The sequence below is a fragment of the Haliotis cracherodii genome, unplaced genomic scaffold (genome assembly GCF_022045235.1).
Source record: "Haliotis cracherodii isolate W230 unplaced genomic scaffold, xgHalCrac1.p SCAF_16, whole genome shotgun sequence".
Lineage (NCBI taxonomy): Eukaryota > Metazoa > Mollusca > Gastropoda > Lepetellida > Haliotidae > Haliotis > Haliotis cracherodii.
The window spans coordinates 4,364,992-4,379,878 of NW_027266271.1; the positions used below are offsets into that span (position 1 = coordinate 4,364,992).

Consider the following 14,887-nt stretch of genomic DNA (forward strand, 5'->3'; position numbering starts at 1 on the left):
AATTTATTCCAATATCATATTATTTTAGCAGTATTTTACTATATATAACCATAAGCGTAGCACTTTAGTACAGCTGATCGCTATTGCCGGATATTTTTTCGTATGGAACAATTTGACCAATCACCGCAGATGCTTCCGCACTCGCGATAGTGAAAACTTTATGTTGACAAATAATAGTCAAACTACAACAAATATGACTTTCAGCGAGTCAAAGTATGGCATTTATTATATGTATATATATCCATTCTCTATTCACTAAAGTTCGTTTTCAGGCGTCAATAGCAGTAATATGACCATGGTTGCTGTAAATAACGGTGAGTTGTGTGATCTTCCGATCACTTCACGTATGATACTGCCGAAATGAAAAGAAACAATATTGAATGAAATTTTGAATAAAATTAATAAAATAGATTACAAAGGTAGGTCCACATATATAATGAACTGTTTTTATACCAAGACAGTGTAATTACATGATTAGTTTGCGTACATAATTACGGATTTGTTGACATGGTATTTCTAGTGTTACATGCTCACAGTAATATCATCAAAACTCTTCAACCCTGTGTATAAGACGACCCTCCTTGAAAGCCCCCTAATTTGAGGTACGAAAACCTCGCCTTATACACAGCAATAAAAAGTACTTCAATTTGGCATGTGATGGATGTAACCTGTTTCTACCCATTCAAGCCAGCCAATGATTCTAGACTTGATGAACAACACTGTATACCATACATAAACACCATACCTAAACTCTTGTCTTTATCATGTTTATTGGCAGGATATTATCCCAATAATTGCACATTTCTGTTATGTCCAAGAATCCATGACATGGTGACGTCAAAAACCTCACTGAATAATCAAGCAGTTTAATGGGAGTAGGGTGGATAATAAGTGAGCAAGGTATATGATGATCCAATCCAAGCGATTGAGCTGCTGAAGGTCTACTCACCACTCCATCAATGTGCATAAAGCATTCCCCTCCACATGGTTCACTTCCATGCTTTCGATCTGCAGTTTTTCTACTCAGCATACTTGGAGTAGGATGATATGCTGTCGAAAATTGAAAAAACATGACAATATTTTCATAATTGATGCGACAGAATTGAATTTTAGAAACACTATTTCTGAATACAAAGTTTCAACAATTTCAGGAGACAAAGAGCAGTGAAAAGAGCTAACCAGATGTGAAGGTCAAAACTCAAACAATGCCAAGACTCATGCCATTCTACTCTGCATGTCACACTTTAACTGCAAGCCAAATTTTAACTAGAGGTGTTTACAGGTACTCACAAAAACAGAAGCAGTCCTATCCCCACCATTTCCTCTAAGTTAAAAGTCACAATGTACCACCATGTACTTAGAGACCTTGACCGTAATCAAGAATTACACATGTCTCAGGAATGTACATGTGAAATTACAACAGTAACTGGCAATAAATTATACAATGATGTTTCACAATAATGCTGACCTTTGACTGTCATTGCACCAACAATAGACCTTTAGTCTGTAGAGAGGTAACCATGCCTCAAAATTTGACAGTCACACAACCATGACTTACACAAAGCTGTCCTTAGCCTTCAAAGTAGTGCTCCATCCTAGAAAAGGTATACACCAAGTTTATTGATAATGGCATAAATACTTTTTGAGAAAGTTTAACCACAAACATTTTTGTGAGTTTTTTTCCTATTTTGTGAACTTGATTGTTTACGATTTCATGTCATGAGTCCCTAAAAGCTCCAGATCCATGTGGAATAAGACCCTTCTGCGATATCCTCTAATGTCAATACTTCTGCTACTAAGATTGAAAGTTGCCTCAAAAGTGGCTTGATCTTTGACATATGCAATTCATGTTTGATTTGGCATGATTTCTGAAGATGTAAACATAAAGTTCCATGGCTATAGAGGTAAGCATGCCTCAGAAACTGACATTGATATACTCATGTTTTAGTAAACATTGAATGCTGACCATGACGATTGACTAATACTGACCAAAGCTTTATCTAATCAGTCCCCATCATAGAGATGGAATATACCAAGTTTAATGAAAGTGAAACCACAAACTTTCTTCTGAAACTTTTTAATCTTGTGAGTTTGACCTTTGAACTTTTCATGACATGACGTGCCGAAAGATATTTCTAGAGCCAATTCGAAAAAGTCCATGGAAGAATTATCTCTACTGTCAATAATCTTTCTGTAATTATCATTAGAAGAATATATATGGCGGTTGTCATCACCCCAAAACTAGAGAAGTCCTGATTGACAGAGCTGCTAACAATGACACATGCAGAAATGGCACACAGAAAAGTAAAGCACAAAAGTGATATTTCCAAAATAAGGACTCAGCACCAGAGGCCAACACATACATCATTTATTACACAATGACACAAGTATGTTTAAAATGGCCATTTCCTTCCAATCAGTGACATCATGACATAACAGCATGGAAATAGTATTTTCTCTTTTACAGAGATGTGAGTGAAATAAGTACTGCAATTGTGTTGTTGGCTGAAACTGACAAAGTTAAGATCTTATTTTGATGACAACTTTCCGGACTGTCATAAGCCACAGCAGATGAATAAAAAAGCTGACAGGCTTACAGGTCTGAACAACCGAACTTCAAATTGCAGCATATTGCTTTTTATCATACAATGGGTAGGTTTCTCAGCAGGATAAAGCCAACTGATAAAAATAATATCTGTTGGGGTTACATGTGGATAGGGATGCAAATATCAACGGTCAAGTAGGGACTCTTTCAGTGTTTATAAACAAACATGGTGTCGCCCTTCATCAATCGAGTCAGAATTAACCATCACAAATCTTGAAAAACTAAGGGGACAATTGCTTTCATTATCAAAAGTATAGTCTAACATACCGAAAATCAGTATCTAACTGACGCAGCTTAGGTATTTTACAAGTTTTGTCAACTTTTGAGATATAAATTGCGAAAAAAGTTAATGAGGGCACTAGTGAAGCAGGATCAGTTGCCATATCTGTGCTGGTAGACCTGTGGCTTGGAAATTTTCCACAAATTAAAACAGTTGGGATTTAGCCGAAATATGTCCAAGTGGTTTTGTTGCTATGTGTACATCTGACAGCCCTTCCTAACGTTATGACAGGACAGGCCAACTATCAACAACGTCTGACTGTGGTCTGTGACGTCTCGTAGAATAGGGTTAGAGTAAGTTCCCTTTGATAAATGGCAGTTACTCTACTGGACAGACAGATGGATAGCCGCAAAAGGCAAGGAGAAACAATTAGTGTTGCATATACATAGTTACACCACTATATAAGAAACACATTGGCAACTGTCACTGTCCGACTGACACATCACTTACCTTCTGACGTAATATATACTAATGCACACATTCCAGGAAAACTTGCAATGTGTAGGTAATGTTTGTGAGAGATGGGAAGAGATTTTTCAAGTACAGTATTGAAGAATGACATTATGTGAAAAAGAGGTTATCATGCTTGTGTGTTTGGGGATGGTAAGTATCCTGTATTAGGACAAAAACACTACGTATGTAGCCTGCCAAGGCTTGCTAAACATAATGTTTATTCATCCCCAAACACTCACATGATAACCCCTTATCCTTTACACTGGATACTGGCTAACGCTTTAATGAGTTGTCTAACTGATGTTTTGATGTGGGGATGGATGAGTAGTCGATACTGTGTTTTGTAAACTTTGAAAACAAATGGTTATAGAATCGTACTATTATTACTGCCACACAGAGAGGACGAGGAGAAGCAGGAGTTACTGTAGACCTATTGTGAAACATTTCATAATTTGTGTCCAGGAACTTTCATTTATGTTATACAAAGACTGGGATAGAAATCTTGAACTTACGATGAAGGAAGCAATCATATTTGAAACATCTGCGACAAAACAATGTGTGAAATGAATGCATTGTCTGCTCTCGGGGCACTGATTCAGCATTCACACCATCAATGTTGGGTGTACACTCCGGGGGTAGGCTGTTCGGGTCACTTGCTTCACACAGCTCTTTGTATCTGGAACACAGGTAGTTCACAAGTTAACACAGTACGCAGCAGCACATTCTAATACTGACATTTTTATCAAGTACATGTACACTGGAAGAGTAGTTGTGTACCAATGGATCATGTGATCTGTTAACTCACCGTATACAAAAATCTAATTTATGAACATAACAAATAACAAAATATTAACCTGCATATATCTTCCTTGAACATTCAATGAAACATAATTGTGAGCAAAACGAGATTCGAACCCATGATAATAGATTTCTGGCTTAGCCAAGGGACACAACTGTGCACAGCTAATTAGGGTGCCTAAGATAAATGGGTCACTCTTGCTCAGTATTGAAGGACTGCATTGCAAAAGAAACATTATTTTTATGACTGTAAATCTTGAAATTGACGCTAATGTGAATTTAATCCGAAAAATGCGAGTGGTCTTTGATTGCATTAATTAACTAAGTATTTATGTCTCCAAAATGACAACAATAAGATGGCCTCACATCACAATTTGGATAGTGAAAATACTAAGTTGAATTTAAACACAAACACAGTTTACTGAGAAGCTGTTCAACAAGTATATAACAATGTCATTTAAAGAATAGGAATCACACAATGGGTATCCGGCGAGTTATCACTGCTAGGGTCAAGAGTTCTACCCACTCGTGTCAAGCTTGTTGACACCTTCTACGCATACAAATAAGTGAACTGTTGTTGGTTCAATTATTTTATTACCTTTGAACTTCCTTAATGCCAGTCAAAAGAGTAAACATATAAAAATATATATATATGCAAAAATAAGTGTGTCATGAAACTAGTGTGTATGTGTGTCACTTGCAGGTTTCTCACTACTTTCCTGCTGACAAAACTTTTCAGATTTACAGTAGTAAAGGTAACTGTGCCTTTGTTGGTAAGAAAGTGAAAGCATAAATGCATTTGAGAACTGGCTGTTGATATATCTTAAAGTAACTGTTTACTTCTGTAACATTGTGACATAGGTACACAACAAGGTTTGATTAGCTGATAAACCAAATACACATGTGCCGGTAAGAGACATGACATACTTCTCTTTACATACTAAAGGAGTCCGTTACAGAGTGGTGATCTTATATGAAAACACCTCTGTATTACATCATCAAGAATTTCTGACAGCATGCCCAAATGGGCGTCGATAAATAACCTAAAATAATCATCTAACCATTGACAACTTGTTTGATAGGCATTACTTAGAAGTTGACGGGTGACAAGGTAGACAATTTTATGGATAACAACTCGGTATAGATTGACAACATTAACTATTGAAAATTATTTTGGCAACATCTGTCAACAATAGCTATTGTTTAGTGCAGATGATGTCACCTCAAAGATTTAGCTCGACAACTAAATTTTAAGAAAGAGTCTAATTTGGATTGTGAAAATTAAATCTGAACCCTACTGAAGCGCTCAACACCCTACAAAAATAGCAGGTCTGAGACTTTATGTTTCTCAGAAGATGGCATGTTAAACAACAAGCTTAGAACTTATCAAAATACAAATACAGTTGAGTCCTGTTATGTCAGACCTCCAGGACCGGGCTGTTACATCGAGATATCCAGACATTCGAGACAACGAGGCAAGGACATCCAGACAGCAAGTAGCAGTAATCATGGTAATAAAAGATCAATAGCAATATGACTGCATTTAGAACAGTAAGAACACGAGAGACGTATGCCATGGCAAACTGAAACATATTTTGCAGGCAATGATCAATGACAATTGTGACAAATCATGTACAGTGTAATTACATGTATATATAGATTGTTTGATAGGCATTACTTAGAAGTTGATGGATGGCAAGATAGACACAATTTATGGATAACAACTTCTTTAATACTGTGAAAAGCGACGTTTCAGTATAGATCCTTGACAACGGTATAAGGATCTATACCGAAAAGTCGCTTTTCACAGTATTAAAGAAGTTGTTATCCATAAATTGTGTCTATCATGTACATATAGGATTGACAAAAAACAGATGTTTGTTTGCAGTTACTGGCACTTGCTTCTGTGGATGAAACTAGGTTAGACAATGTAGCAAGTGCTTCAAAAAGTTGATCCTCGGTGACAGCTGAACACCAAAGGTAATAGTCTGGTCATTTTGGTCGAAATAAATGGCCAACCTCAAGAAAATTGCAACAGAATTAATTCATACTTTATGTTATTTGGTAGCATGTCAGCTTTCAGGAAAAAAAAGTCTACCAAAATCAACTCATGGGAATGACCTTTCTCAAGGTCACAGGATATAGGCCTATATAATTCGTATTTTCGTATTCTTGGATATTTGTAGGAAGGAAGAGATTCAAATTTAATATAGTTTTCTTTCTAACATAACTAAATGAAAGAACAATCTGGGTATACAACTTTTATATACTTCATAAAAAATATCACAGGGAAAATTTAATTCATTATAATAGTTCAAGGTCAAATAGAGGACATATATGAAGAGTGGCCGAGAAGTTAAATGTTGCCATAGATTTTCAAATATTGGAATGAAGTCATACATATTATATTCAAATGTAAGATAATCACAGTTCATATATCATTTTAAGAACTTAATGTACTAACAAATCACCTAATTGTTTGTGTGTGTGTGTGTGTGTGTGTGTGTGTGTGTGTGTGTGTGTGTGTGTGTGTGGTGGTGGTGGGGGGGGAGGGAGGAGGAGGAAGACAGTCATACATAGCCATTAATAATTGTAGCCAGTGACAGTCTGAGGTAACAATGAGCAAGCCTCCAAGCCTCCGACTGAAATATTTGCTATTTTATGTTATTTGGATGCAAGTTTTGACGTTTATATAATTCAAAGACAATGGATGATTTTGATAAGTCAAGTGTCGTTCAATACAAGTTTTACAATTTCATACAAGTAATACTATTTTGTCTGTAGAAACGGGTCGTGGCAGAATGTTCCTTTGATTGAGACTCTGCCCGAATTGTGACTCGCGTACAAGGGGAAATGAATATCATATGTTCCAGTATACTTGTTTTAGATTTGAAAGAACATTATTACCAAACTACTGTCGTATAAACCCCAACTTTTATAAACTCTGATGCTTATTCACAACTACTGATAGCTGAACACTCATTCGTCTAAGCAAGTATATTGATTGCATATTTCAGAAGTTAATTTTTTGTTGTTGTATAATGCCGCACTCAGCAATATTCCAGCTATATGACGGCGACCAGTAAATAATCGAGTCTGGACCAGACAATCCAGTGATTGACATCACGATTAGCGATCCACGCAATTGGGATCGATGACATGCATCAACCAAGTCAGCGAGTCTGACCACCTGATCCCGTTAGTTGCTGCCTTTAACGACAAGCACAGTCGCCTTTTACGGCAAGTATATGATAATCTTTAATGTCAATTATATCATGTATGCTATTTCTCATATCACTTTAATACATTGTAATTTGAATGTGTATCATGTTTGGGAGAGGCATTCGGATAAGCAAAATTTGCTTGTTTGCCAATCCCTCAACTTTATGGAAATAAATATGTTAATATCATAAAGAACTGGAACTTGGTAACGCTTGGGTAGTTGGCCGACTATAGTCTAATCTGGTGAAAGGGGCCCCAGCGAGACTCATGTCAGCCGGTTATCTATTACTGTCGCTTATACACTGAGTGAACACAGGCTATACTGACTATAGATTCATTTATTTTAGTGAGGAATCTGTTCAATTTGAGTATAAGTACAAGATAATCATAGACTATTAGCAGTATGGCAAACGCTCAAGTGAGTGAGTGAGTATGGTTTTACGCCACTTTAAGCAATATTCCAGTTATATCAAGGCGGGGGACACCTGAGTGAGTTGGGTTTGATGCCGATTTTGACATTATTCCAGTTATATCACGGTGTGTCAGCTTAATGTGGGAGAAAAACCGAAGTGATGCAGGTCTCAGACGTTTACCACTTCGGTAAAACCCACAAGCACGGGTATGGTGCTGACAAACCTAGAAACATAATCGGGGCGAACCGGGATTCGAACCCACAATCATAGGTTTCTGGGGTGCCCAAGGGACGCAACTCTGCACAGTGAATCGCGGCGCCTTAGACGATTGGGCAACCCGTGCCCCGGAGAGCAATCTCATTAAAATCAGATCTTAGTTCTCACTAGCGAGTACAAAGATTTGATTTTAATGAGATTGCCCCGAGGGACACCAGAAATGGGCTTCACGCATTGCACCCATGTGGGGAATCGAACCCGGGCCTTCGGCGAATAAACACACAAGTGCCTCGCTGTATTCCAAACAGTCTTTGGGGACAGTTTTTGGTCTACTCCTGCTACAAATTTAGTTTCAAGTCAAGAAACGGAGACAGAATCCACTGGCGCTGTTGTCTGAGATCATGCCGTTCCAGAATGGTAGCCGTAATTCTGAAAGAAGAAAAATGTCTTACAGCATCGTGCCAAAAGAGAGTAAAGTTGTTTAAATTCCCATATATTTCAAGTAATTACAAATGCACTCAAGACGAGAAATGTCAATATCGGGTGTTTTAGAAATAGGTAACTTGTTCCGATATCAATATTGTCAAGATTGGTTGTAAAACGTAATGAATTTAATGAATTGCAAATTACGTACGCATTACGCAAATGATAATACATCATGTCACTCATGTGCTTCCATACATTTTTTATTTTATAATGGAGGGTCCACTTTTCGATATAATTTTTCACATAATTATGTTACTAATAATTGTAACAATGTTGGATGAATTGAAATTGTAATTGTCAACTTACCAAGAAATAATACAGCTCCGTTATCGTTGTTCTTTTTCTGAATATTTTCCAAGGCACTAGCAGGATCACTACGAATTATCTCCCTTTGCAAGCTCTTCTTGATGTACGGCGGCCCATAGATGCCATATTCTCCTCATTGGTTTTTACCTTTTTTGATGCGGGAATTAACCATTTTCCCGAAGGTTGATTTTGGTAGACTTTTTAATACAAACTCAAATACATTCCATTAAAAGGAAACAGTCGTAAAATATTCTGTTGCAATTTTCTTGAGGGTAAATTACAGAATGACCAGACTATAAAGGGCCATCTAGCCTAAAAGTTCTTTTGTATCCTCAATGGAGGCAAGCATACAGGCTCAGTTTCATCTTTTTCATCATCACTGTAAACAGGCAGAGAACTGGCCTGGCGTCCAGGGATAGGGAACAATGTCATCATCAGTAGTCGCAGCATGGGCATATATTCTGACAAAGTCACACAGATTAACACTGGCTTCTGGACAAAGTCTGGCTAAATGGATACCATCTGAGTCGTTCGGTTCTGTATTTACAACAACACCTGCAAATGGCAAAACACTTAGACGTATCAAGGACTGTGATGACAGGCTCCTTTCCAGTGTCCAGTGACTTGATCCTATAGTTGAGTGCTAAGTAATGGTACCTTGGTTGAAGGTTAATGATCACACCCTGGTCCATGGGTTAGGTCTTGTAAGTTGTGTTGGATGGAGGAAACACAAGTGTAATGTGTTTAAGGCCAGTACACATGGGTGAGCATGGCAATTGTCTATAAGTGAAATTTTGCAATATCTCCTTTGCTAATTTCTTAGCAAAGGCAGCATTTGGAAAAGATTTCTATATCATGCCGATTGCATCGTTAGCATCGTAGTCACATGGCCAAGTTTTGATATGTATGAAACACGTAGAGTTTTTTTATTTGCCAATAAGTAGAGGAAATGTATCAGTATCTGATTGATTACTGCACCCCATTGCTGTTACTTGTTCTTTGCCTCTGTTGCCGCCTTGACACTGAACCCTTTTAACTGCAAATGTTTCTTTCTGGCATAAGCCTAAAGCAGTTAACAATCTCATCTACCTTATAAATGTTATCAGCCTCAAAATCTGTCCAAATCATGTAAATTTGTTTTGCCATGTGTTCAATGCTTTGGTCCATGTGTCAACTGAATTTTGACTCGCTGCAGATTTTCTTAAGACAATGCCTTGCCTTGAATCTTGTAAGCCATCTATTTCTTGCAACAAAATCTGTTTTTTTTAAAGCCTGATCAACAGCCTTATGGCAAATGACAAGGACATTTATTGGCACATCAGAATCCCTCATTGATTTAAACCATTCTTAAAACAGCTTCCTCTTCATCTTCCAACTGAGCCCCCCAAAGTTGCTTCTTTTTAGCATTTGATTCAAGAAAACAATTCATAATCTTGTCACTGTTTTTTAGCAATGTAGACAGCATATTTAGAGGAATATTGAAATCCCTTGCGATATCTGTTTTTGACTTCAACCTGGAGGTTGCAATGCATCAAATTTCTTTTGAATCGTGTGAAGTGTTAACTTTCTTTTATATATGGAGTGGATGCATTGGATCCAGTTATTCCCCCAGGCTAGGCCTGTGTCCCTCACTGGACTGATCACAATCTCCGAAATACTGCAAAATTGTGATAACGTTACATTTCTGTCAATAAAGATTACCATTACAATTGGATTAGCAAGTAAGTACACAATTGGTTGGACAACTGGTTCCAATTGCACTGTACTTTTAAAGTGATGTTTGACATGTGAGGAAATGTGATAGATATACATGTGAGAAGGAGAAGTGCTCACTGTTCATTTGCAAAACATGTGTCCACTTCTAGATAAACGTACAAAATTGTATAATAAAACTAGATCTATGCACTTTGGACCCCAAGAACACTTTATTATGAATGCAGACATGATAGTATTAAAACACTGAAGCTTTGTAGCATACATAATGAATAACTGGATACAAATTTGAAAAATATACGTTTCTGACAGTTTAATTGTGTTTCTGTACATAATAAATGTTTCATTCCAGGTATATATGACATCACATATGACATATCAACCAAGAATAATTGTATTAATATCCTGACATTGTAGATTGTCCAGTTTTTCCTCACCTTCTCCTCTTGCTTGTTTGAAACTTCCTGAGTACAAACATGTTGCTCCACTCCAGCATGTACTTACTTATCTTTCAGGTCGTTCTTGGATCCCTTCTCCGGAAATGTCATTGAAATAGCTTCAAATATGACATCTGCTGGGTGTCTGTTGTCGGTGCATGTTGCGGAGCCCGAGGTGGGTGGTACATCCTTCAGTGTCTCATCTGCCAAAAGTCATATGCTGTAATATTCCATAGGTACTAGATGGACATGGCCCTCAACACATAGTATCATCTATGTTACAGTGTATGTTTGTCCACAACATCATCTATGATAAAGTGTATGTTTGTCCACAACATCATCTATGTTACAGTGTATGTTTGTCCACAACATCATCTATGATAAAGTGTATGTTTGTCCACAACATCATCTATGACACAGTGGGTTTGTCCACAACATCGTCTATGATATAGTGTATGTTTGTCCACAACATCATCTATGATAAAGTGTATGTTTGTCCACAACATCATCTATGTTACAGTGTATTTTTGTCCACAACATCATCTATGATAAAGTGTATGTTTGTCCACAACATCATCTATGACACAGTGGGTTTGTCCACAACATCATCTATGACATAGTGTATGTTTGTCCACAACATCATCTATGACATAGTGTATGTTTGTCCACAACATCATCTATGATAAAGTGAATGTTTGTCCACAACATCAACTATGATACAGTGATCGCTCGCTATTGCGCTCTTCGATAAAGCGCTACTTCGGTTACTACGCGCGGTAACGCATGGCTCCCAAAATTTATGTACACTTTTATTACTGATAGTTTTACACAGACATAATTGTATTGTTGTTCGTTGTTCATTTGCACATAACGCTTCTCATTGCATAATCAACCGTTTATCGCTGAATGGAGTTCTAATAATCTGTTTGAAAACATCCGTGGCAAGTCCCGGAAATACGATTGTTCAACTAGTTAACTTTTCACACTATCGACCTTTGATCTTAGAAGCGCATGCATGCAATAAAAGAGAACCACAAGCGAAGTTTATATTCTTAATTAGTGGGCAATCCAATTTGAGGCGACACTGTCACACACATGTAGTTGCTGTCACAACACGGCGGTCATTCATTTCGTAATCGCGCTTTCGTAACATCGCCTGTTTTTTTCCGTAGTTATAACAAGCGATTTCATTGGATTAAAATTTGTTTCTAATGACGCTTTCTTGCCGAAATCTACTACAAGTTTCGTGATTGGTCAATTTTGAGCACGTGACCTCAGGCAGCCAATCAAATTATAGCTGTGATACCAAGTTCGTATTTGATAAATTTCAGAAGTTGGCGAAAGATTTTTTTGTTAAATCGTGTTAATCTGAACGTTTTAAGCAGGAAATCACGATATATATTAAAAATATGGAACTTCGCGAATGTATCGTGCTAGGTTACGAGCTGTGACAAAGATTTTTCATGCATATATTTTTGCATTAAACATTGTGTGCGAGCCGAGAATTCAAGGCGACGAAAGCCGAGATGTCATTTGACTTACATTACACGCGATCGCACGAAACGATGGAAATAATAACTTAGATGTAAGTTTGATTACTTTTAGATATATTTTTGTTGATTTTATTTATCACTTTGTATAATATATTTAAAGATTTGTTTAAAACGTCTTTATTTTGCTCTTTGATGTGGACCCGTTGTCGAAATGTGTGTCCGAGAATTTTATTTTCAATAACATCGCGGGAAATAGTGAATAATTTTTTAATTTATCGATTAAAAATGATAAATTGAAATGGAATACGTATTTCAGACATTGTGAAATGTGACAGATTTAATAAATGAATGATATTACAGGTAGATCTAGGTCCATAAAAATATATACTATTTTGATGTGACGTGAGATAAACACATATTGATGATTTGAGATTTTCCGAGCGCGCGCCTCGGCCTCGGTTAAACGGCTCATCGTCTATAACGCCCACCAATTATTTGGACCCCATTGGTAGCGTTATAGCGAGCGATCACTGTATAGTGAATGTTTGTCCACAACATCATCTATGACACAGTTGGTTTGTCCACAACATCATCTATGACATAGTGTATGTTTGTCCACAACATCATCTATGATAAAGTGAATGTTTGTCCACAACATCATCTATGATATAGTGAATGTTTGTCCACAACATCATCTATGATATAGTGAATGTTTGTCCACAACATCATCTATGACACAGTGGGTTTGTCCACAACATCATCTATGATATAGTGAATGTTTGTCCACAACATCATCTATGACACAGTGGGTTTGTCCACAACATCAACTATGATATAGTGTATGTCTGTCCACATCATCTATGACAACATCCACAACATCATCTATGTTACAGTGTATGTTTGTCCACAACATCATCTATGATATAGTGAATGTTTGTCCACAACATCATCTATGATAAAGTGAATGTTTGTCCACAACATCAACTATGATAAAGTGAATGTTTGTCCACATCATCTATGACAACATCCACAACATCATCTATGATATAGTGAATGTTTGTCCACAACATCATCTATCATATAGTGCATGTTTGTCCACAACATCATCTATGATAAAGTGAATGTTTGTCCACATCATCTATGACACAGTGGGTTTGTCCACAACATCATCTATGATATAGTGTATGTTTGTCCACAACATCATCTATGATATAGTGAATGATTGTCCACAACATCATCTATGACACAGTGGGTTTGTCCACAACATCATCTATGATATAGTGAATGTTTGTCCACAACATCATCTATGACACAGTGGGTTTGTCCACAACATCAACTATGATATAGTGTATGTTTGTCCACATCATCTATGACAACATCCACAACATCATCTATGTTACAGTGTATGTTTGTCCACAACATCATCTATGATATAGTGAATGTTTGTCCACAACATCAACTATGATATAGTGAATGTTTGTCCACAACATCATCTATGACACAGTGGGTTTGTCAACAACATCATCTATGCTATAGTGAATGTTTGTCCACAACATCAACTATGATATAGTGCATGTTTGTCCACAACATCAACTATGATATAGTGCATGTTTGTCCACAACATCATCTATGATATTGCATGTTTGTCCACAACATCATCTATGATATAGTGAATGTTTGTCCACATCATCTATGACACAGTGGGTTTGTCCACAACATCATCTATGACATAGTGTATGTTTGTCCACAACATCAACTATGATAAAGTGTATGTTTGTCCACAACATCAACTATGATAAAGTGTATGTTTGTCCAAAACATAATCTATGATATAGTGAATGTTTGTCCATAACATCAACTATGATATAGTGAATGTTTGTCCACAATATCATCTATGACACAGTGAACGTTTGTCCAAAACATCATCTATGATATAGTGAATGTTTGTCCACAACATCATCTACGATATAGTATCATATAAGGCTAGCTGGCCGTTTTATGACAATTCTATCAATGTTTGCTATAAAGTACTTCTGTAGAGTGAAATATTCTGCAATACCAAAGCCTGGTTTGGTCATATCCCTGAATGATATATCAGAGCCATGCTCACCTTGGTGGTATGGGCTGGAACAAATGTCCAATTCATCTACATCAGGGTAAGCTACTGCAAGAGCCTTCACCAATTCCACAAAGAGGGCATCACTGATGAAGTTGCTGTCCCGGTCGCCATGCACCTTCCCATCATAGTTTCTCAGAAGTTCCTCAATAAAGGATCCATCTTGTTCCAGAATGTCATCTCCCATGTAAGGTATGTTGTGCAACACAGTTTCATCTTCCACCTGCAACACCCAGGATAAAAATACAGCCACTGCATTCTAAATCACCTGGATCTGTACAGTTAATATGTCAACAGAAATCAAACAATAGTTGCCAATGTTAATAATTAAAAAAATACTACTTCTATC

The 14,887-nt window shown here is 37.0% G+C and overlaps 1 protein-coding gene across 2 annotated transcripts in view; it reads right to left on the reverse strand.

The window, feature by feature from the left end:
* LOC139463736 (histone-lysine N-methyltransferase EZH2-like) overlaps positions 1-14,887 on the reverse strand; it is a 177,779-nt gene that overhangs the window by 110,756 nt on the left and 52,136 nt on the right. For both annotated transcript variants that reach the window (XM_071244986.1, XM_071244987.1), the window contains exons 5-8: positions 14,533-14,761; positions 10,997-11,132; positions 3,851-4,014; positions 950-1,050 (exon numbers count right to left, since the gene is read on the reverse strand). In XM_071244986.1, the coding sequence (XP_071101087.1) occupies positions 950-1,050; positions 3,851-4,014; positions 10,997-11,132; positions 14,533-14,761 (630 nt within the window). The remainder of the gene's footprint in view (positions 1-949; positions 1,051-3,850; positions 4,015-10,996; positions 11,133-14,532; positions 14,762-14,887) is intronic.